At 47.1% G+C, this 23,967-nt stretch overlaps 1 protein-coding gene across 1 annotated transcript in view; it reads right to left on the bottom strand.

Moving 5' to 3' along the window:
* PEX14 (peroxisomal biogenesis factor 14) overlaps nucleotides 1-21,551 on the bottom strand; it is a 124,170-nt gene extending 102,619 nt beyond the window's left edge. Inside the window, exons 1-2 of the mRNA XM_056865217.1 lie at nucleotides 21,516-21,551; nucleotides 8,421-8,468 (exon numbers count right to left, since the gene is read on the bottom strand). Coding sequence (XP_056721195.1) covers nucleotides 8,421-8,468; nucleotides 21,516-21,551 — 84 coding nt within the window. The remainder of the gene's footprint in view (nucleotides 1-8,420; nucleotides 8,469-21,515) is intronic.
* Between the last annotated feature and the right edge of the window lie 2,416 nt (nucleotides 21,552-23,967).

A 23,967-nucleotide genomic window follows, 5' to 3' on the forward strand; every position in this document is an offset into this window, starting at 1 on the left:
TCTCTTTCACATGAGCCCAGCTGGGTGACCTTGGGCTAGTCACACTCTCTCAGCCCCACCTACCTCATAGGGTGTCTGTTGTGGGGAAGGGAAGGTGATTGTAAGCTGGGTTGAGTCTCCCTTAAGTGGTAGAGAAAGTTGGCATATAAAAACCAACTCTTCTTCTTGTATCTGACGGAGGGTGCTTTGAATCTTGATAGCTCATACACGCCCCCCCAAATCTTGTGGGTCTCTAAGGTGCGCCTGGACTTGAATCTAGCTGTTCTAAAGAAGACACGTGCCCTACCATGGATGTGCTGTTCATGAGATACAGCTCCATTACTAGTCCCACGCCACCACAGAAGCCGACTCAAGCTGCATGAGGTAGGAAGAGAGAGCAAATTACGCTCAGTTAAACATAACTTCTCACCCTGGTTTGCGAAGAATTTCAAGGAAACATTCCTATTGATCTGCAGCACAGCAACTTAAGCAGAGGTGACAGATCCCTTCTCCACACGCTCTCGGTAAGTACATTTGCGTCTGTGGACACGGTGCGCACCGATGTATTTGTCCAGATCAACACATTAAAAGGAATCGACAGATTAAAAGACTGCATTTTGAGCGAACCACAAAGAAAAGAAAAAGCCACTCAATGATGAACCGAGTCAGCAGTAAAGAGACAAAACCAAGCCAAAAAGAAAAAGAAAAAGAGATTCGACCCAGAACTAACCAAGAGGTCAAGCATAATAGAAAAACGGTTTGACAAATTAATGCATTCTCCTGACAGCAACCGAAAAGAGTTTTTCTGTCTTGTGCAAGCCATTTTCCATCTCGCTGTTGGTGGGCTGTCAACCTCAGTCTAGCCTGAAGAGGGGCTTCCGAGAATCCTACCTTCTTTTCTTTTCTTTTTAAAGAAAGTTTCTAGTCCATACCGAAGCAAAGACTGCCTGTGTATTTAGCAAAACTCTAAGAGACCGGAGAAGAGAAAGAGAGAGGGACTAATGTACATTTACACACCTGTGAGGCACGCTGTTTGGACCGAACTGTGCCAAACATGGGTGACACTCTTCCCGCTGCATACAGGGCGGCCTTCCGCTAAGTCCCTCCAATTCTAAAACAACCCTGTGAAGTAGGTTAGGATGAGTGAGACTGGTTGGTCCAAGGATACCCTAACCCAACCTACTAACGGGTTGAAATTAAATCAAAAGCGTTTCTGTCTAGACATCAGGAGGAATTTTCCAACAGTTAGAGTGGTTCCTCAGTGGAACAGGCTTCCTCGGGAGGTGGTGAGCTATCCTTCCCTGGAGGTTTTTCAGCAGAGGCTAGATGGCCATCTGTCAGCAATGCTGATTCTATGACCTTAAGCAGATGATGAAAGGGAGGGCATGTTGGCCATCTTCTGGGCATGACATAGGGGTCACTGGGTGTGTGTGTGGGGGGAAGGTAGTTATGAAATGCCTGCATTGTACAGGGGGTTGGACTAGATGACCCTGGTGGTCCCTGCCAACTCTAGGATTCTATGATTCTATACCACTTCTGCTCTTACACTCAAGGAATTCAGGATGTTAGAAGTTTCAGTGTTGTTGCCATAAGCATGCCAAATTTAAGGGCTGCTGATCCAGCAATCCTTCACAAACTTTCGCAAACTACTACCACCTACTTTGTTGGCAAAGGCTTACACAAGTTAGCCCTTGTGTTGCGTCAGGGGCCAGGTATTTTTTCTAACCAGGGAAAACAGCTGGAGTCCAAAGCCTGGCCACACCCTCGCCGGGCCAACCTCACAGGCACATCTCCCAAACAAAAGCAGCTTTCAAGAAACAGGGAATGACCAAGCACCACAGAAGATGTTTATTTCCCCAGAGACTCTGCTGGGTGACACAGAATTCGAGAGAGGGTGCTATCTGCTACTAGCGATGTACTTTTGAAAAAGGAAAAGGAAAGATATCTTATGTTAATTTGAAGCATCTTCTGTGATTTCACTAGACGGGCAGACATCTTGCATACATCACAGCTCTATATAATTTAAAGCAGTTTGTTATCAAGACTTTCTAGGCTAACCCTTGCATGTCGGACATAAACCCCCAATGTGCAGCAAAGAAGAAGAGGAGTTGGTTTTTATATGCCAACTTTCTCTCCCACTTAAGGGAGACTCAAACCGGCTCATGATCACCTTCCCTTCCCCTCCCCCACAACAGACACCCTGGGATTTAGGTGGGGCTGAGAGAGCTCTAACAGAGCTGTGACTTGCCCAAGGTCACCCAGTTGGCTTCGTGTGTAGGAGCGGGGAAACAAATCCAATTCACCCGATTAGCCTCCGCCGCTCATGTGGAGGAGTGGGGAATCGAACCCGGTTCTCCAGATCAGAGTCCACCACTCCAAACCACCGGTCTTAACCACTACACCACGCTGGTCAGCAACTATCTTCTGAAGGATGTATGCACCTTCAATATAAATTACAGAGCCTCCGCAGGGGGTCTTCCCATCCCCTCACTATGCAATGCGTCTCTTCCATAACCGAAAAATGACAGCCTAGGAATTTTCTACAGGTTCTCTTTGAAAGTAGAGAGAGGCAGCTTGAGCTAAGTGATTCTCTAAAAGGGTATGTATTGGGGGGGGATTCCCAGACAGCTGGAGTCTGTGGGCTACGAACATGGAGAGAAACATTCATCAGGATAATTTAGCACGGTTAGATGCTGGCAGCTCAACGACCCTTTGCCCTAATGGATCTATAATGGTCCTATGTTTGTTTGGGCAGATCCTTTGGGTGGTCAGATTGGGGGGGAATTCCAAGAGGCACAGAAGAAACCCTTGACATTTCCCTCCTTTGTTTCCCTCCAGTAGTAATTAGGCTGCACGCTGATATACAGGAAGCAACGCACAAAATCAATGCATGCACGCTTCACTTGCATGCCGGACGACAGGCCCCGGCTGGAGGAGCTTACAGTTACAAACAAGGACCCTTTTCTGCTTCTGTTTGTTTTTGCACATTGCTGTTGTTTTTGTCAGTAGTGGCAACGTGTCTTCTCAAGCTTCATTAGAATGGTCCTGGGGAGAACCCACGCAAGAAACTGGAATTTTCCCTTCCACATGGTGTGGCCATGAAATTCTGCAATCTCTCTCCTTGAAAATCTAAAATTAGTTGCTAGGAACGTAACAAGGGGAGGGGAAAGAGATGAAGGTGGGGGCAGAAAGGGGAAGAATCTGTGTTGCTTCCAGGAGCGGTCACGCTTCACCCTTCTCTCCGCCACCGATTTCCGCCTGCAAATAGTTCCCCAGGGTTGTTTTAAGTTGATTCTCCAGACAACAGAGTGAGGCGTTTGTTCAGCGCCAGCTGCTACGTCAGAAACCCATCACGTGCCAGAAGGAAGAAGCAAAAAATGCCCATCCTGCCTGCACTTGGCAAGCACTTACGCACATAATTAACCAAAACTTTGTGTTGTTTTTGTGAACACAGCTGATGCCAAAGTACCCCCGAAAACAGCTGTTAAACCTTCCCCAAACATCTGGATTTAGCTACTCTTGGACCCAAGAAATGGGGCTGCTTTCAATTGTGTTCTGAGCCATGAGGACTGGAAACCTTCACAGAATTGCTAGGACTGTCGCAGCAAGAAGAAGAAGAAGAGTTGGTTTTTATAAGCCGACTTTCTCTCCCACTTAAGGAAGAATCAAACCAGCTTACAGACACCCTGTGAGGTAGGTGGGGCTGAGAGAGCTCTAACCAAGCTGTAACTTGCCCAAGGTCACCCAGCTGGCTTCCTGTGGAGGAGTGGGGAAACAAATCTAGTTCACCAGATTAGCCTCTGCCGCTCATGTGGAGAAGTGGGGAATCAAACCCAGTTCTCCAGATCAGACTCCATCGCTCCAAACCACCGCTCTTAACCACTACACCACACCGGTGTAATGGTTAAGAGAGTAATAGGCTGCAAACACCAAGAAAGAGCCATGTCTTTGCGTGGGGAACTTTTTTGAGGAATGGGGTGCTGTGGAAAGGTCTCTGAAGATATTTTTAAAGTGTGCAAGCTACATCCGTTGAAATCTCAGAAGACAAATATTGACTGAAGATTTGGGGATACAAATATTTCCAATAAATAACTTTCAAGCAGTTAGGCAGGCCTTACGAAGATCAGAAAAGGCCCTGCAGCACCAGGCCACGGTGTGCTCCATTCAGCCCTATTTCCAGCAGTAGCCAGCCAGATGTTTCTGGAAAGCCCAGAGGGCATGAAAGCAACAGCTGTGCTGCCCCCCCCATTTGTGCCCAGAGGTATACTGCCTTTGGACCAGGAGGCTCCATTTAGCTATCACAATTAACAGGCACCAACAGAGGTTACTCTCTGAATTTAAAGCTACCTAAGCCAGCAGCTGTTATTGCATCTTGCGACTCTGAGTTCCATATGCTCATAAGAACATAAGAAAAGCCATGCTGGATCAGACCAAGGTCCATCAAGCCAGCAATCTATTCACACAGAGGCCAACCAGGTGCCTCTAGGAGGCCCACAAACAAAACGACTGCAGCAGCACCGTCCTGCCTGTGTTCCACAGCACCTAATAGGCATGCTCCTCTGATACTTTAGAGAATAGGTATGCATCATGACTAGTAGCCATGGACAGCCCTCTCCTCTGTGAACATGTCCACTCCCCTCTTAAAGCCTTCCAAGTTGGCAGCCATCACCACAACCTGGGGCAGGGAGTTCCACAATTTAACTCATTACACATTGGGTGAAGAAGCACTTTTTAAAAAAATGATCTCTTTTGATTCTGCTGCTCATTAATACCTCTAAACAACCTTGAATTCTACTGTTATGAGAGGGAATGTGCTCTCTCTCTCTCCAACCATACACAGTTGTGTAAACCTCCCTCTACCACGTTGCTGCTCAGTTGTCTTTTTTTCTTCAGCTGACAAACCACTTTCAGCTTTCCTCCTAAGGAAGTTGCTCAAACACTTCATAACTTTGGGTTGCCCTTTTTTTTGGGGGGGGGGTCTGCATCCCTCTTGGCTCTCCAACAGGACTAGCGAATTTCAAAGTACACAGAGTAAGTGAAATGAACCACAACTGCTCAATTGCCAGAATTAATAAAGGTGCCAGGATCTTGGTGCAGAATTTTAACGCACATATAGCCCTGGATAGAATAGAAAAGAGTTCTTTTTTTATCAGGTTAAATTCAGAGAAAATGGGGGAGGGGGGTGCCCCCCCAGTTGTAATCAGACAGGCTGTGTTATAAACACCATCAAACCAATGTCTTTGTCTGAATGGCATGTCCAGCATGTGTGGGGGGCGGAGGGGGTGTGTGAGAGAGAAATGAACCAGGAAGCCTGTTCAGAATTCTGTAAGTGATTGAAGGATTATGGAGAGGATCAGAGCAAACAAAAGCTTGTGGGGGGGACGTCTGAGAAGGGGGGGCGGCGTGGCACTAAGCATCTGGACTCAAGGAGAGGTCGATCCCACACCACAAATGACAAACTCAGTTGTAAAACGGCATCCGAGCGCGAGGTGCTGACGCCGGGTGAAGCCGCAAGGTTACACTTCCCATTGCGGAGCGGCCAGGCAAAATTTTAATGGGCCAAAACGGACAGCAGGGAAATGAGAGCCCAAAATTAAAAATAATAACAACAATAATAATAATGGATTACGGCTCCCTTTCTCGACTCAGTCCATTTGCCACCACTGAGCGCAAAAGGCGCTGCCCTCGTTTGGCGAGAGACCGTTTGGAACGTGGGGAGGTTACTCCAAGGGGACTGGCCGGCGTGCAATGAATTAAAGCCACGGTTGTTTTGGAAATGGCAGCTGATGCTTTAATATATGGTTGTGATTAAGTTACTAGCCCTCATGGTCACGGAGAGGATCTTGGAAAAATGCGATTTCTAGGAAAAACCTGAAAGGGAAGAAGTGTCAAGGGGAGAGGATTATTATACTGCACTTTTCACTGCTCTACCATGAAGCTCAGGCCTGCTTACCCATGACGAATGTATGCAGGCTCACAGGATAAATGGAATTAGATTTCTCCCATAAACTGGCATTCTAAGCTGACAAAAACCCAGTCTAGAAACCCAGGACGGGGAGGAGGGGCTGTGGCTGAGTGGTAGAGCATTTGCTTGGCATGCAGAAGGTCCCAGGTTCAATCCCCGGCATCTCCAGTTAAAGGGACCAGGCAAGTAGGTGATGTGAAAGACCTCAGTCTGAGACCATGGAGAGCCGCTGCCAGTCCGAGTAGACAATACTGACTTTGAAGGACCTAGAGTCTGATTCGGTATAAGGCAGCTTCATGTGTGTTCATGTGTAAGCTGTGGCAGCCATTTTATGGCTGCGCCCACCACACTGTGCCAGAATTCCAAACGTGCCCGCAGGCTTAAAAAGGTTGGGGACCCCCGGCCTAGAGGGTCAGCACGGTAGATGATGAGTGAACGGCCAGTTTATTAAGGTGTCTGGAGATGAACGGCTGGGAGCAACGACAACACCTAAGCAAAAATGAAGAGGCCAGGAGACAGACAGCAAAAACAAAATTATGAAAGAGAGTGAAAAAGACCCTTTTCCAGAACGAGAACCCCAGCACTCCCAACGCAGATATTTGCCATCATGAGATCAGATTATATTTCAGGGACGCTGATTTGGTTTTGTGATTCTTCCCCCCCCCCCATCTCTCTCCCAATGAATTATTTTTATTTTATATGTACGGCTATATATAGATATATAGCTGCTATGCGTTTCTCTTTCCTCTGAGCAATTATGCGGCAGTATATAAAGAGCAGGGGGAGAAGATGTTAATTAAACAGAAGGTAATTTCTGTCAGCCTGCGGGGTGGGGGGCATGGAGATGGGGGGGGGGAGGAAAAGAGCAAGCTGGTGCAGGGCTCTGTGGAAAACCCGTGGCAAAAAGCACAGGTATCAGTGTCAGCAAACATATATATATATATTTAAAAAATAATAAATTAAGGCCCAGAGTAAGGCTTGAAGGGACATGATGATCTGCTAAAGCTAACGGAAACTGGCACAGAAAAAATATCTGGGGAAGGAAGAATCATAGAGTTGGAAGGGACCACCAGGGTCATCTAGTCCAACACCCTGCACAATGCAGGAATTTCACCACTACCTCCCTCCCACACCCCCAGTGACCCCTACTCCAAGCCCAGAAGATGGCCAAGATGCCCTCCCTCTCGTGATCTGCTTAAGGTCATAGAATCGGCATTGCTGACAGATGGCCATCTAGCCTCTTCTTAAAAACCTCCAGGGAAGGAGGGTTGGTTTTTATATGCCGACTTTCTCTACCATTTAAGGAAGCATCAAACCAGCTTACAATCACCTTCCCTTCCCCTACCCACAATAGACACCCTGTGAGGTAGGGCTGAGAGCTCTAAGAGAGCTGTGACTAGCCCAAGGTCACCCAGGGAGACCCAGATGGGAAACATCCGCAAGCTTGCTGGAGCAATTTTGGGGCAAGACTGGGGTATGAACAGCACACATGTAAACAGAATCTCAGTCCTTGCATACCTGTCTCACTCTCAAGTGACCGAGGCATGGAGTTGTGGGTGGGGCTATGCAGATGAAGGGGCGGGGTTACAGAAACTGCAGCACGTTAGTATCACTGAAGGCAGGAAACAGGTTTCGCCAATCAACCCCATCCCTACGGAGTCCCCCTCCTTTCCTTTCTCCCAAATAACGCAATAATTGCTGTCTAAAATAATGGCGTCATCACCTATTCCCCCCCCCTCATTTTTATGTTACTCTTGTTATGAGGGGGGGCAACCTGCTGCTTATTCTGGGCACTATGGGCTAAAGTAGGAACCATCTGGAGTTTTAAGGTTTTTAATTGGGTTTTATTGTTTAATTTTAGAACTATTAATTTTATTGTTGATGTTTTGATGTGTTTGGATGATGTTACCCGCCCTGGTCTGGGCTGGAGAGGGCGGGTTATAAACTGAAAAAACAAACAAACAAATAAATAAATAAAAATCAACTGGGTGGCTCACGCCAGTCACAAAAGTAGGAAAAGCGGCATCTGTACATGCTGGGGCAAGGGGGGTCCTATTTATGCCCTCTGATTCTCTGTTAGAAGCTGTGAAACCCCTGGGTTTGCCTTACACTGAGTTCAAGAGCAAATCCAGATTAGGAAGGACCCCACCACCCACCCATCAAAACCCTGTTCCAGCAGCCTTTAGCCAACAGGATCCACCATGGGCAGGTGAACATTCAAGAAAGTCCCGGGAGCCTTCGGATGACCCATGTCTCACCCCTGGAAAGGTAAGGAGGGGGGAACAGCCAAAGGTCAAAGTTCAGAGGTCACCCAGAGATTATTTGCACAGCTCGTTTTAACCTCTTCTGCCTTGACGCCCAGGAAGGAACAAACGGAAGCAGATCAGGAGAACAACTAGTCGGCAAGAACACTCTGGTTGAGTCAAACAGTTTGAGAGGAAAGTTACATTTTTGTACTCCCCCTGCATGGACTCACCAGAGCGTCGCGGGACACCACGTTTTCGGTTCCGGGAGAAGAGCCGGTCTGCAAAGAGAAAGAGTGAGGTTAGAGTGCCACCCAATGGCTCCCTCGAAGCACACCCAGCTGACACTTAGAGAATCTGAGGCCAAGCCCCCCCCCATGCAAACGTGCCAAGATCGGAAGCACCCAACGCCCAATTTCCCTCCCCTCCCATGTGGGCATCCTCCCTTCTCAGACCTAGGGCTATTTAAAGACATTATATTACATGTGGCAGCCAACCAAAAATGCACCTGCAACGGTTTTCCAATTAAAAGGGTGGGGGAATTCAATGAACAGAACTTACAACAACAAAAGCAACATAAACATCACAAAAAAGCACAGAGCAGCATTTTTTTTAAAAAACCAACACCCCAGCATAAACTAAGATTAAAACGGATTATGAAGGATAGCAGGAAAAGACCAGGCCTTAATCAACAGAGCACCAACACATGCAGCTGGAAAGCAAATAGGGTGGGTGCCAGGTGGAGGGAATTCCACTGGTATCATAACAGAAAAGGCCCTGTCCTTTGCAGCCGCCCAACTCACTCCAGAGGGTGGTGGGACAAAGAAGAGGGCTTCATGAGAGAGGTCTCAGCCATTGGGCAAGTTCATACAGTAGCAGGGAGGGGCTATGGCCCAGTGGAAGAGCCTCTGCTTGGCATGCAGAAGGTCCCAGGTTTAATCCTTGGCATCTCCAATTAAAAGGAACAGGTAGGATGTGATATGAAAGACCCCAACTTGAGATCCTAGAGAGCTGCTGCCAGTCTGAGTAGACAATACTGACCTTGAGGGACCGAGGGTCTGATTTAGTATAAGGCAGATTCATGTGTCCATCACATCAGCACCAAAGTTTCCGGTGGTTGCAAGCAGCTCAAACCACAGTCTGGAAACCTACTTTGGACCACGATGTGGTTTGGCACTACAGTTAATAAAAGCATCAGTGGAGACTGCTAAGCATGGTTAAGGCTAAGCTCTGAGACCGCAAGGGAAAAGGAGGTGTCGATACAAGAGAGGAACACAACAGTCCTAAGGAGAACACATGAAGCTTCCTTCTGCTCAATCAGACCCTTGGTCCATCAAAGTCAGACTGGCAGCAGCTCTCCATGTTCTCAGACAGAGGTCTTTCACATCACCTACTATCTGATACTTTCCACTGGAGATGCCAGGGATTGAACCTGGGACCTTCTGCATACCAAGCAGATGCTCCACTACTCAGTTTGCAAGACCTGAGCAAGGCTGTTAACAATAAGACGACGAAGAAGAGTTGGTTTTTATATGTCGACTTTCTCTACCACTTAAGGGAGACTCAAACTGGCTTACAATCACTTTCCCCTCCCCTCCCCACAACAGACACCCTGTGAGGTAGGTGGGGCTGAGAGAGTGTGACTAGCCCAAGGTCACCCAGCTGGCCTCGTGTGTAGGAGTGGGGAAACAACTACAGTTCACCAGATTAGCCTCCGCTGCTCATGTGGAGGAGAGGGGAATCAAACCCAGTTCTACAGATCAGACTCCACCGCTCCAAACCACCACTCTTAACCACTACACCACGCTAGCTCTTTTGGAGGACATTGATTCATAGGGTCGCCATGAGTTGGAAGCGACTTGACGGCACTTAACACACACAAAGCTTCTGCTCTGCCTACTGAAGGAGAGGACCAGAGCATCACCCTACTGCGCTCCTGGCTTGAGGCAAGCTAATCCCATTCGGGTAGGAGAGACCAAATCCTGCACATTGCCAGGATTAACATCCTTGCTATGGAACACAATTCTGGAAAAAGCATTCCGAGCCCCCGTTTTGCTAAAACCGGGACGAAAGGAAGTGGAGGCGAGAACCGAATGCGCAATCAACCTTGAGAAGTTGTGCCTGCAACCACCTGCCGTAACCTGCTGTAAATTTTGCTAAAACAAGCAATACCAGTAAAAACACATTTTGACACATGGGGGTAATTTATGCCCACGCTAAGAGGCTGTACTAATAAATGATGGCAGAGCATAAATCAACGTGTATTAAGTTAGTGCAAAACCAGCATTCTGAGCAGGCCTGAACCCAGCAAAAGCACCTTCAGCTTCCTACTCGTCTCTGCGGAGGAGCAAACCCTCTGCAGTAAAACAAGCGGAAATATGCGGAAGGCCATCAAAAATCAACAGGCTTAACCATGCATAGCTCTGTGTTGGACTGATTTTTAGGAAGCTTCTGCACTCCCGTTTTCCCCGGACATAACAGGAACAGCAAGCAAGCACCGTTCTGGACAGTATCCCTGATTTAGTGCTCCATTTCTGCCATGCTGCACAATAAGGTCGTAAATCCCAACACGTTCCTGCAAAGTTTGTTGGGTGGGCTTCATACTGATGTTTGTCCCCTGCCAACTTGGTAATTATTTAGAAGTAATTTTAGGCACTCGCCAGTTCTCCAACCCCAAGCCTGGATAACCAGGTACCCAGGAATTTTCCACCGTGGAACTGCTCTACCCACAGTCTGAAGAAACCACAGCCATGAGCGACAGGACAGGGACTGGCCATTGCGCCAATCCCTGCCAATCTTCACCAGCGCAAAGGGGGAAAAATCCTTTCCCTAGATTTAACAGCCTCTGGCTATCTATCAACTACTTCACACTTTAAAAGGGGGAAATGAAGTTTAATTTTCCCTTGACGTTATAAAGAGAAAAGTCGCCACATCTCACACACAATTGACTGATCTATTTGACAGCAGATAACGCAGTATCCGCTTCTCAGAAAGTGTCTTTAAAAGTTTTATCCAGAGAGCAATATATTTAGTTCGTGCAATATTATTTTGTGGACATGCTAAAATGTGGGCTGGGGAGTTTATTTGATCCAGACAAAATGGGCATTTTCGTTCTTCTGCTGTAATTTTATTGTATCGCCCTTGTGTCTCGGCTGAGTCTAGGGCATTACATCTCGCCAATAAGAAAGTTCGTCTGAACGTATGCATTTCTAACCAGCGGAAATGGTCTGGCAAGGATAAAGTTCTGTTGAAGTGCATCTGGAAGAAGCGAGGTGAACATTGACAATTTGTGTCCTTAAACACTAAGGACCAATCCTCATTTAAGATGCAAGTCAAGGAAACATGTATCAGAATGAGCAGTTCTCAAACTACACTGACGGCGTCCGAGAGGCTAGGAGGGGGTAGCAGTGGCCGGCTCAGTCAGCTCAGTGTGGGGCAACAGGTGACCAAGGACAACTCCATGTTGACAATTATTAGGAAAGAGTTTGACAATAGAACTGCTGACGCAGCAGTGCCTCGGTGGCATGGCCAGAATTGTAATACTGTGTACATTTCTGGTCACACTGTCACAAAAACAGGATGCTCTAGAGCTGGAAAAGACGCCAAAGAGGGCAGCCAAAATGATCATGCACGTTGGAGCATCTGAGGAAGGGGGTTTCAGCTGAGAAAAAAGGCAATGTGGGTAGAGGGAGATGACTGAGAATTCTAAAATAATGCACAGCATGGAGAAAGTAGAGTGTTCTCCTTTGCCCATAATACTAAAGTTGGAGGAATCCAAGAAAACTGGGCAGTAGTTTCATGACAGACCGACTGAAGTACATCGCACAGAACCTTCCCTTGTGGAACTCATTGCTGCAGGATGTAGTGATGGCCCCTAGCACAGATGGATTTAAAGGGGTACCAGACAAATCCATGGAGGAGAGGGCTATTAGCCAGGATGACCATGTTCAGAAGCAGTATCATAGAATCATAGAGCTGGAAGGGACCACCAGGGTCATCTAGTCCAACCCCTGCACAATGCAGGAAATTCCAAACTACCTCCCGACTAATGTTCTGAATATCACTTCATATTTAGAGCACTTGCAAACCTTTTTAACAGCTTTATCTTGTAATCAAGGTACACGGGGTAGATACTGGGACTCTCTAACAAAAGAATCTCAAGAAACTCTCAAAGCCACACTGGGGTAAATATGACACCAAGCCAGATTTAGGGCTGTGCATTTTTTTTTTTAAATGATAAATTTTGGGTTCGGGTTAAATGGACCTGATTTTTTTTTCAGGAAACCTGAAATAAGCCAAATACCCATACTGGTAAATGGAGGGTTGTTTTTTTTCTGGGTTTCCTGAAAAAAAAATTGGGTCCATTATAGTCTATGGGGATTTTTTTCGAGGCTCCAAGGGGGGGGTGCATTTCAAGGTAGAGTCACCAAACCCCAATGCTTGGGGGGGCAATAAGGGCAGACTTGATCTCCATGGCCTTCTAGGTTAATCTCATTGGCTGCTTTGGACCACACGATACTCGGCTAGATGGACCTTTGATGGGACCCACTGGGCCTCTTCTGATGGTCACAGCTGTTCCCCCCGCCCCTCAGTGGTACATGGAGACGCTGCAACCAGCGGGTTTATCATTTAATTTATTTCATTGATTCACCAAGGCTAACACCACATGCTGACTTTTTTTTTTAAAAAAAAGACAAAAACCTTTAGTTCTGGCATATAATTAAGATCACTAATTAGGGATCATTTGTGTCCCAAAAGAAGTGGCTCGGAAAATTTAAAACATTGTTATTTAATCCCATCGGCGGCAAAGCCTTCTAAGGAGGCAGACGAAGCTGGCTAGAAAATAGGAGGTTTCAACCAAGCAGACACTAAATTAAATGTGGGGGGTGGGAGTGGGGGACACCCTCAGTTTGAGTCTCCCTTAAGTGGTAGAGAAAGTCGGCATAAAAAAACCAACTCTTCTTCTTCTTCCTCTTCTTTTTCTTAAGACTAACTCTTCGTCCATCACAGATGCCAACTTGGAAGGCTTTAGGAGGGGGTAGGACGATCCATGGCTACTAGTCAAAATGGATACTAGTCATGATGCATACCTATTCTCTCCAGTACCCGAATAGCATGCCTATTCTGTTAGGTGCTTTGGAACACAGGCAGTATAATGCTGCTGCAGTCGCCTTGGTTGTGGGCTCCCAGAGGCACCTGGTTGGCCACTGTGTGAACAGACTGCTGGACTTGATGGGCCTTGGTCTGATCCAGCAGGGCTTTCCTTTTGGTCTTATGGAGGACGGGCTATCCATGGCTACTAGTCAAAATGAATACTAGTCACGATGCATACCTATTCTCTCCAGGATCAGAGGAGCATGCCTATTATATTAGGTGCTGTGGAACACAGGCAGGACGGTGCAGCTGCAGTCGTCTTGTTTGGGGGCTCCCTAGAGACATCTGGTTGGGCCACTGTGTGAATAGACTGCTGGACTTAATGGACCTTGATCTGATCCAGCAGGGCTTTTCTTATGTTATTAACTGAGCCTCTCTTCTCTTTTGTTCATTGGTGCTTTAAGCCAACTACTCCCTAAAGGTTGGGGGAAATATTTTCATTCCATTGTGTTCATATCCTCTTTTTAAACAACAACAAAATAAAAAAGGAATAGGGAACATAATCACATCAGCAAGATAATGTGGTTTGGGCTCTGTTCCCCCCCCCCCTCAACCTATTCCAGTTTCCATGAAAAGCAGCAAAGCCGTTTGCCGGTGGATGCAGAGAATTCAATTGAGCACAGGCCGCCAATAAACAGACCTGGATCTGGCCGCTCGGCTTCAAATTGGCCGGGCGAATTAGATTTTATCTGGTTTCCTCTCCCATCTTGTGGTTAAAGGGATTTCACATAAAAACACAAAAACGCTGGTAGCAGCGACAAGAGGGGAAAAACAGTGTTTACATTGTTGAAAATTGCTAAGAGCCCGCATCAAATATTAAAGTGCTGAATTTTGTGTACCAATTGCGGGGGGGAGCAAAAAGAAATTTGGGACTAACATCCATTTTTGAGAGGCTGGGTATAGTCTCAGAGGGGATTCAGTGTTTGTTGTTGTTTTTTCGGCATCCCCAATAAAGGCTTCAGATCAGGGCTGGATCTTCACACGAGCGAAAGCCACATTTGGATCCACTCTGGGTGGCTGGCTGCCGTGGTGTAGTGGTTAAGAGCGATGGTTTGGAACGGTGGACTCTGATCTGGAGAACCGGGTTTGATTCCCCACTTCATCACACGAGCAGCGGACGCTAATCTGGTGAACTGGATTTGTTCCCCCATTCACTGCTCTACTAGGTTGATACCTGCACACATCATATATGACAGACATATACAAAGCAGTATTACAACTAGAACCAATCTGACCAGATGTTTGAGTAATTAGTAATAGATTTTACAATCTATACACATGCCTGGTTTGATTTCTACCCAACCTTGGGTACCCAGCTTTTGTTTCCCCATTCCTACACATGAAGCCAGCTGGGTGACCTTGGGCTAGTCACAGTTCTCTTAGAGCTCTCTCAGCCTTACCTACTTCACAGGGTGTCTGTAAGCCGGTTTGATTCTCCCTTAAGTGTTAGAGAAAGTCGGCATATAAAAACCAACTCTTCTTCCTGCCTGCCTGCCCTCTTCTTTGCTATGGCCTGCAATTAGCCACTTCCTGTTCACCTATGGCGAGGAAACAGTTGTCTCCAAGTGACCACTACAAATGGCACTGCTTCAGACAGGAAGGCTATCAAACAGGTTGCAGGCTTGCACGTTTCTGCAGATTTATTCACAAGACTGGGTCTGCTCCCCGCACTCCCAATGTTCCTGCAGTTCATCCTTCCCGATACTAGCCAGTTACCTTTCCCTGAAGTAATTGCATCTGTGGCTATCTCAGCTGTTTCCCAGAAGCCTCCGTAGGCCCAGCCGTTGTGTGAATCACCTCCAAGATTCTTCTATGAACAAGTGATTAATAGGTGATCCACACAGTCGCTGACTCTCTGGCAGTAAGTTTTAATGGCATCTTGGTGCACTGTCTGAGCCTTCAGGATGAGACAGTGATTTTAAACCTCCCACTCTCCAAGAACCATCTATTACATTTTAAACCTTGGGGAGGGGAGGGCCAGAGGCATCAGAGATACTAGTAAGCTAGTGAGATTTATAGATCTCTTCACCTGAAGAAGGCTCTCTGAAGCAGCTCTAAGAGCACACTGGAAGAGAATCATAGAGTTGGAAGGGACCACCAGGGTCATCCAGTCCAACCCCCTGCACAATACAAGAAATTCACAACTACCTCCCCCACACACACCTAGTGATCCCTACTCCATGCCCAGAAGATGGCCAAGGTGACCTCCCTCTCATCATCTGCCTAAGGTCATAGAATCAGCATTGCTGACAGATGGCCATCTAGCCTCTGCTGAAAAACCTCCAGGGAAGGAGAGCTCACCACCTCCCGAGGAAGCCTATTCCACTGAGGAACAGCTCTGTTAGAAAATTCTTCCTAATGTCTAGACGGAAACTCTTTTGATTTAATTTCAACCTGCTGGTTCTGGTCCGACCTTCTGGAGCAACAGAAAACAACTCAGCACCATCCTCTATATGACAGCCCTTCAAGTACTTGAAGATGGCTGAAGATGGAAGAAGAAAGAGCCACCTATGTCCTACATAGAAAGGGTGTCTTTCATTTATTTAAAAAAATTATATCCTACTTTTCTGCCCTCACAAGGGGCACCAAGGTGGTTAACAAATTAAAACAGATATGATAAAATCACATTTTCAAACCATTAAAACCAACCCCTCCCATCACACACACACACATCACTAAAACAATTAAAAACAAAGCTAAAATACGGTATGCACAGAGACATAACAACAGCAATTAAAACACTGGTCAGGAGGGTGGGATCACTGAGGGAACGCCAAACGAAATAAAAAAAAAACTTCACCCACTGGTGGAGTAAGGCTACAGAAGGGGACAGGCGACTCTCCCCAGGGAGAGAGTGCCAGAGCTTTGGGACCATGACCAAGAAGGCCAGCTGCTGGGTTGCCCCCACCCCAATCTCAGAAAGTGGGAGCACCCGAAGCAGGGCCTTCAAAGATTACTGTAATGGTCAAGCGGGTTCACAAGGGAGTAGGTGGCCTTTCAGGTATGCTGGTCCCAAACCATATAGGGCTTTGAAGGTCAAAACCAGCACCTTGAATGGTGCCCAGAAACAAACTGGGAGACACTGTAGACAGTCCAAGACTAGAGTGACACGATCCCTATGTCCATTAATCACACAGTGCACATCCATATATGCACTTGACACATGAACACATGAAGCTGCCTTCTACTGAATCAGACCCTTGGTCCATCAAAGTCAGTATTGTCTACTCAGACCGGCAGCGGCTCTCCAGGGTCTCAGGCAGAGGTCTTTCACATCTCCTACCTGCCTGGTCCTTTAACTGGAGATGCTGGGGATTACATGCCAAGCAGATGCTCTACCACTGAGCCATGGCCCCTCCCATGAAGCCATACTGGGGAAAGCACAGCAAACTGCACATGCAGCTCACTGCAATGTGGGACCATCCCACGCAGCTCCCTCCATAAGGTTGTTTCCTGCATTTCTTCCCCATGCAGAATTTTTCTTCATTTCTACAACGGAAAACTATCATATTCGAGCACAGCCCCGATGTCTCCCATTCTCTTCTTTTTCTTCTCTTTCAGAAACCAGCATTTCCTCTCCCCCCCGCCAAGCTCTATTGAATTTTACGTAAACTCACAGATATAAAAAGCTTCCAGCTCTCCCAGGACCCAGCCTGAATGATTCACCCAATTAGAACTTCATTGGCTATTATGTACAATATTGAACTACATCAATCAGGTCAGGTTAAGTTAAGATGAATGACTCAAGGAGAGGGATGGACCCAGTCTTTAAGGAAGGGAGTCTCTCTTTTTTTTTTTAAGAGTACTTAGCAATCAAGAGCAGGGACCATCCCTTGATAGCACAAAGTCTGACAGTCTTCTTAGTTCAATGTCAATTAAAAACAAACAAGCCATGCTTCTAGATCTCATGGTTGCAAACGGGAGAACAGTAACACAGACAGGCCACGTTGCAGCATAATAAATGCACATTAACTTAAGTTGCATTATTTATGTGTTACCAAATACCATTTTGTCGCCACACCTGCCTGGATGCTTATCTGTTCACCTTATCTAGAGCAGCCTTTACCCACATGCTTCGGCCCTCCTTGGACTGTACCATTCCTGGCTGTAGGTGGCACTGATTCTTGGTGTACTCCCTCATCAGACATTCCCTTCCAATGAAAAATCCCTGACTCTAAGCAGACATTCTCACAGACAAGGTAGCTTCCATAAACAGTGAGTTTTGGGCACAGGTGGGGGAAGGATTCTAATTTGCAACCTCCCACTTGCAGCTGGAAGCCGTGGACTCCAGGTCAAGGTACACGCCACCTGAGATTTCTCAACACATTATTTATTTACTTCATTTATACCTCTACTTTCTCCTTAATGGGACCCAAAGCAGCTTAACATCATTCTACTTTCCTCCATTTTGTCCTCACAACAACCCTGTGAGGTAGGTTAGGCTGGCAGTGAGAGTGGCCTAAGGTCACCCAGCAAGCTTCCATAGCAGAGTGGAGATTCGAACCTGGGACTCCCAGATCCTAGTCCGACGCTCTAACCACCGTACTATGCTGCACTTAAGATACCAGGCACTCTTAAGGGGGCATATCCACTTGTATTGGTTTGAGATATTTTAGGGCGCCGTGCAAAAAAATGTTGAAGGCAGCGTCCAGGTTAAAAACCGCGAAACCTTAAAATATCAAGCATACTGGTTCTTGTAGGTTATCCGGGCTGTGTGACAGTGTCCTTCAGTGTTACTCCTCTGAAGATGCCTGCCACAGCTGCTGGCGAAACGTCAGGAAAGAAAATACCAAGACCACGGTCACACAGCCCGGATAACCTACAAGAACCAATGAACTCTGACTGTGAAAGCCTTCGACAATATCAAGCATACTGCCATGTAAAAATATAACACCACATACCATAAAACATAACCACTATAGAGAACTTCGGATGCAACCTGAATTAGGCCTGGTTTACAAATGCAAGGGAACAAAGTGGGAAAGAGAGAGCAGAATGGGAAGTACCACATCAGAACACAGGGGGAAGATCGTGTTTTGGGATATTCCCCCATGTTAAGACCTTCCTGAAAACAGAATGTCAGCTCAAGCCAAGGGAGGGGGGAGTCCCCCCCCCCTTGCAGCTTGCGAACCCAGGAAGAATCCACGACATGTGGGATGGAGACCAACGGAAGAAACTGCAGCAAAGATCATGGAGGATGACAGAGGTAACTTGCATTCACAAGTATACTGCACCGGTGCCCTGACCTGGACGGCCTAGGCTAGCCTGATCTTTTGATTTGGAGGTTTTGGTCGACTGCTTGATGGTATGCCAATAAAGGTATTGAAACGGAAATTGATTTGGAGGAGTGGGGTTTTATTTGGAGGAGTGGGGTTTGATTCCCCACTCCTCCGCCTGAGCGGCAGAGGCTAACCTGGTGAACTGGATTTGTTTCCCCACTCCTCCACACGAAGCCAGCTGGGTGGCCTTGGGCCAGTCACAGCTCTCTTGGAGCTCTCTCAGCCTCACCTACCTCACAGGGTGTCTGTTGTGGGGAGGGAAAGGGAAGGAGATTGTAAGCCGGTTTGATTCTTCCTTAAGTGGTAGAGAAAGTCGGCATATAAAAACCAACTCTTCTTGTTCATCTTATCAGATCTCAGAAGCTAAATAGTCGGCCCTGGCAAGTACTTGGATGGGAGACCACCAAGAAAGTCCAGGGTCACTACACAGAGGCAGGCAATGGCAAACTACCTCTGAGCATCTCTTGCCTTGAAAACCCTATGGGGTCGCCATAAGTTAGCTGCAACTTGACAGCACTTTACACACACACACACACACACACACACACACACGGCCCCTGAAAATAGAGTCTGCATTTGCACATCCTATTTGACAGCCACCAACAGATCTATCCTCCATGAACTCATCTCTCTATTTATGGGACATAGAAGTAATAATACCGAGCACACATGAAAAGCCTTGTATGGCCAGAGCAAGGGTTTATCCAGCCCAGCATCCCACTTGCAACAGGTATTTTGAAGGCATGAAGGTCTTCCACTGTTTCCCATAACACAGCACTCAGAGCTCCACTGCACTTGTATGTGGAGGCTCCACTCCAATTATCAATCACAGATAATGTAGTTCTCCAGTATTAACTGCTTAAACAATGTTAAAATAGGTGGTTCTCTTGTGCAGGAATGGAATGAATGACAGCATTACAAGAGCATTTCTTTCCTCGTGGATGGAAAGAGGAAACATGCGAGCCTCTATCACACCCCTTGTCCTAGGAGGGAAGAGTGGGCGTTAAGGAGGGGGCTCTTTTCAGGAGCAGAAGATTTTGATTCTATGGTCTGTTCCAGTCTCTTCTGCTCTGACTCGTAGCAGCTCTCCAGGATCACAATCAGATAAAGCTAGATTTGAGTCCAGTAGCCCCTTAGAGTTCCCCAGAACTCTAGGGGTCCATGAGCAATCGCTAGGGGTTCCATGAGAAATAGTGATGAATAGGCTAATCATATGTAAACCATAAGTAATCATATGTTGGGGTTCCCTGAGACATATTATTGCAAGGGTTCCACAAGGGTAAACGGTTGAGAAACGCTGCCTTGGAGAGTAGAGACCGACAAGATTTTCAGATATGATGTTTTGGCTCTTGAAAGCCCAGAAACCTTTTTGGTGTCTAAGGTACTACTGGACTCAAAACTAGTTCTTCTACTGCAGACCAGACATGGCTACCCAGCTGAAACCATCAGACAAAGGTCCTCTCCCAGGATCTGCCACTTGAGATCGTTTATACCTGGCACTGGCAGGAACCGAACCCGGCCCTTTGGCACATGTTCAGCCAGCGAGCTACAAGCCTTTCTCTGAAGAGCTGTTGGAGTTTCACACCTTGACCAAAATAAATGACATAAGAACATCAAGTCCAGCAGTCTGTTCACACAGTGGCCAGCCAGGTGCCTCTAGCAAGCCCACAAGCAAGACAACTGCAGCAGCACCGTCCTGCCTGTGCTCCACAGCACCTAATATAACAGGCATGCTCCTCTGATCCTGGAGAGAAGAGGTATGCATCATGACTAGTATCTATTTTGATTAGTAGCCATGGATCGCCCTCTCCTCCATAAGAACATAAGGAAAGCCCTGCTGGATCAGACCCAGGCCCATCAAGTCCAGCAGTCTGTTCACACCGTGGCCGACCAGGTGCCTCTGGGAGCCCACAACCAAGGCGACTGCAGCAGCATTATACTGCCTGTGTTCCAAAGCACCTAACAGAATAGGCATGCTATTCGGGTACTGGAGAGAATAGGTGTTAGCCTTGGTGAATCAATGAAATAAATTAAATGATAAACCCGCTGGTTGCAGCGTCTCCATGTACCACTGAGGGGCGGGGGGAACAGCTGTGACCATCAGAAGAGGCCCAGTGGGTCCCATCAAAGGTCCATCTAGCCGAGTATCCTGTGGTCCAAAGCAGCCAATGAGATTAACCTAGAAGGCCATGGAGATCAAGTCTGCCCTTATTGCCCCCCCAAGCATTGGGGTTCGGTGACTCTACCTTGAAATGCACCCCCCCCTTGGAGCCTCGAAAAAAATCCCCATAGACTATAATGGACCCTCAAACAAGACGACTGCAGCAGCATTTATCATGCCTGTGTTCCACGGCACCTAAGATAATAGGCCTGCTCCTCTGATGCTGGAGAGGATAGGTGTGCATCATGACCAGTATCCATTTTTTACTAGCAGCCATGAATAGCCCTCTCCTCCATGAGCATGTCCACTCCCCCCTTAAAGCCTTCCAAGTTGGCAGCCACCGCCCCATCCTGGGGCAGGGAGTTCCACAACCGAACTATGCGTCGTGTGAAGAAATGCTTCCTTTCACCTGCTTTGAATCTCTCCCCCTCCAGCTTCAGACAGATGACCCCGCGGTTCTAGTACGGCTGATCCCGCCCCACCTCCTTTCCTGTACCCCCATTACAGACCGCCGCATCCCCCTCTTTTGAAATGGGGAGGGGGGCAGGAGGCCGAAGGAAAAGGGGGGCCTGCTTGGCCTCCCCCCTTGCAAGGGCACCCTTCCGCCTCCTCCCCATTGGGCCTTTCCCACCTTTGGGAATGGTCGGGGGTGGTGGGAGAAGCTCGAGCAAGCTGCCCCCCCTCTTTCTGCTCCCCCATGCAGGGCTCGCCCCACGGCTCCGGCCCCCGCTTACCTGCCCAGGTTGCTCTGCCTGCTCCGAGGAGGCCATGTTTCCAGACCCGGCTAATCCATCTGCGGAGCGAATGGATGCGGAAGGGCTTCCTCCCGTGGAGGCGGAGGGAGGGTGTCTGGCCAGGCAGAAGCAACCGATCGATCGGTGCGTTGCAAATTCAGAGAAACTGCTGAATTACTGCAGACCATTTCAGAATACAGAACCTTTATTGGCATTTACAATAACAAAACAAACAGGTAAAACAGCTAGATATGGATCTAAAAAAGGAATGAATTCACAGTTCATCAGTAAATTTTATAAAAAATAATTAAATGAGGGTTCCCCTCCTTCTTTCTCCCTCCTTTAGGACCTTGACCAGGAACTCCGTTGATTACAGTTGATATTCAAACTAAAGTCAATGCATTTACCTGGGCTGAATAAAGACCTTGCATTCATGGCTCATTACCAATGCTGGTAATGATTTCTCCACACCCATCTCTCCCCTGGGCATCACAGACTCTTCTGCATACCACACCTCATCCCATCACGCCTGCTATTCACATTTACATACCGTTAACATTTACATACTAATGCTTGTCTGAATTCACTCTCCTCTACTTAAAGACAGATGGATTCACATTCTAGCTGTATCTGAAGAAGGGAGCTGTGGCTCACGAAAGCTCATACCCTACCAGAAAATATTCTTGTTAGTCTTTAAGGTGCTACTGGACTCTTGCCCTTTTCTACTACTGCAGACAGACTAACACGGCTACCCACTGTGAACTTCTCTGTTCCTCTGCAGACGACCACGGTGGTGGTGGTGTGTGTTAGGGTTGCCAACTCTGAACACACGAAGCTGAACACTTATACTGAATCAGACCATCAAAGTCCATCAAATTCAGTATTGTCTACTCAGACTGGCAGCGGCCCTCCAGGGTCTCAGGCAGGGGTCTTTCCCATCACCGCCTTGCCTTGACCCTTTAACTGGAGATGCCGGGGATTAAACCTGGGACCTTCTGCATGCCAAGCAGAGGCTCTACCACTGAGCCACAGCCCCTCCCTCCCTCTGCGTTGGGAACAGTGGCGGACTGGGTCTAAAAATATTGGTTGCCAGGAGACAAAGGGGGCCCACCCACAACTATAAGGCCTTCATTTAATTTTTATAAGAAATAAATAAAATTTTCAAAAAACACACAGGTGGGAAAAGGTACAATTAAAATTCCAGGCTAAGCTTCATTGCGCAGTCGCAAGAGTAAAGATCCAAGCGTATATAACATATGCATCGGCCTCACATAACCCGAATCACAGCTATTTTGTCAGAATTATTATATTCTTAAATATAAAGTACCCTCGAAAAATGATTTTATTAAAAAATATTAAAATAGTAATACAACGTAAATTTTAGTTGCATACAGTAATAATATTGGAACTTCTATTATATTTTCAAGCAACTAAAAGTCATTAACATTTTTAACATATTGTCTAATGTTTAAGGGGCCCCACTTCATCAGGGGCCCACAGGGCCCACTGGCCATCGGGCAAACTCACACCCTGGCCAGTCCGCCACTGGTTGGGAATTTCCTGGAGGTTTGGGACAGAGCCTGGGGAGGGTGGAGTTGGGGAGGGGAAGGAGCTCAGTAGGAATGTGATGCTGTAGAGTCCACCCTCCAAAGCTACCGTTTCCTCCAGGGGAACTGATCTCTGTTGTCTGAAGTTCAGTTGGGATTCCAGGAGAATTCCAGGTCTCACTTGGAGGTTGGCAACTCTAGCGTGTGTTTTGCTTCTTACCACCAACAAACTACCCCAGGCACAGGGTTTAACTGGCCTGACCAGAATTTCCTCCTGCCTCTGCTCCGCTTCCCAGAGTAGGATTGCAAAGCTTGTGCTTTGTTTTCTTTTTTATTATTATTTATGTCCCGCCTTTCTCCACAATTGGAACCCAAATTGGAACATCATTCTCTTCTCCTCTAATTCATCCTCACAACAACACTGAGAGGTTAGGCCGAGAGTGGTTTTTTTTTCTCTCTCCTTTTTCTTTCTCTGACTTTTTATTTGGTAACCGCTTTTGACATGTTTTGGAGAGAATAGTATGGGAACATATTAACTAAAATAACCAAGTTATAGTAAAAACCAGTACAAAGTTCTGTGGCATCTTAAACGCTAACCAAAAAAAAAATGGAATAAAATGAATGTTGATCTTTAAGGTGCCACAAAACTCCTCCTTATTTTTATTGCAACAGACTTAAACCCTTTGGAATGTATTGCAGACTTTGTAGATGTTCATGTGCCACAAGACACATAGAATCATAGAGCTGGAAGGGACCACCAGGGTCATCTAGTCCAACCCCCTGCACAATGCAGGAATTTCACAACTACCTCCTCCCCGACACCCCAGTGACCCTTATTCCATGCCCAGAAGATGGCCAAGATGCCCTCCCTCTCATGATCTGCCTAAGGTCAGAGAATCAGCATT

This window comes from Euleptes europaea, chromosome 19 (genome assembly GCF_029931775.1).
Source record: "Euleptes europaea isolate rEulEur1 chromosome 19, rEulEur1.hap1, whole genome shotgun sequence".
NCBI lineage: Eukaryota > Metazoa > Chordata > Lepidosauria > Squamata > Sphaerodactylidae > Euleptes > Euleptes europaea.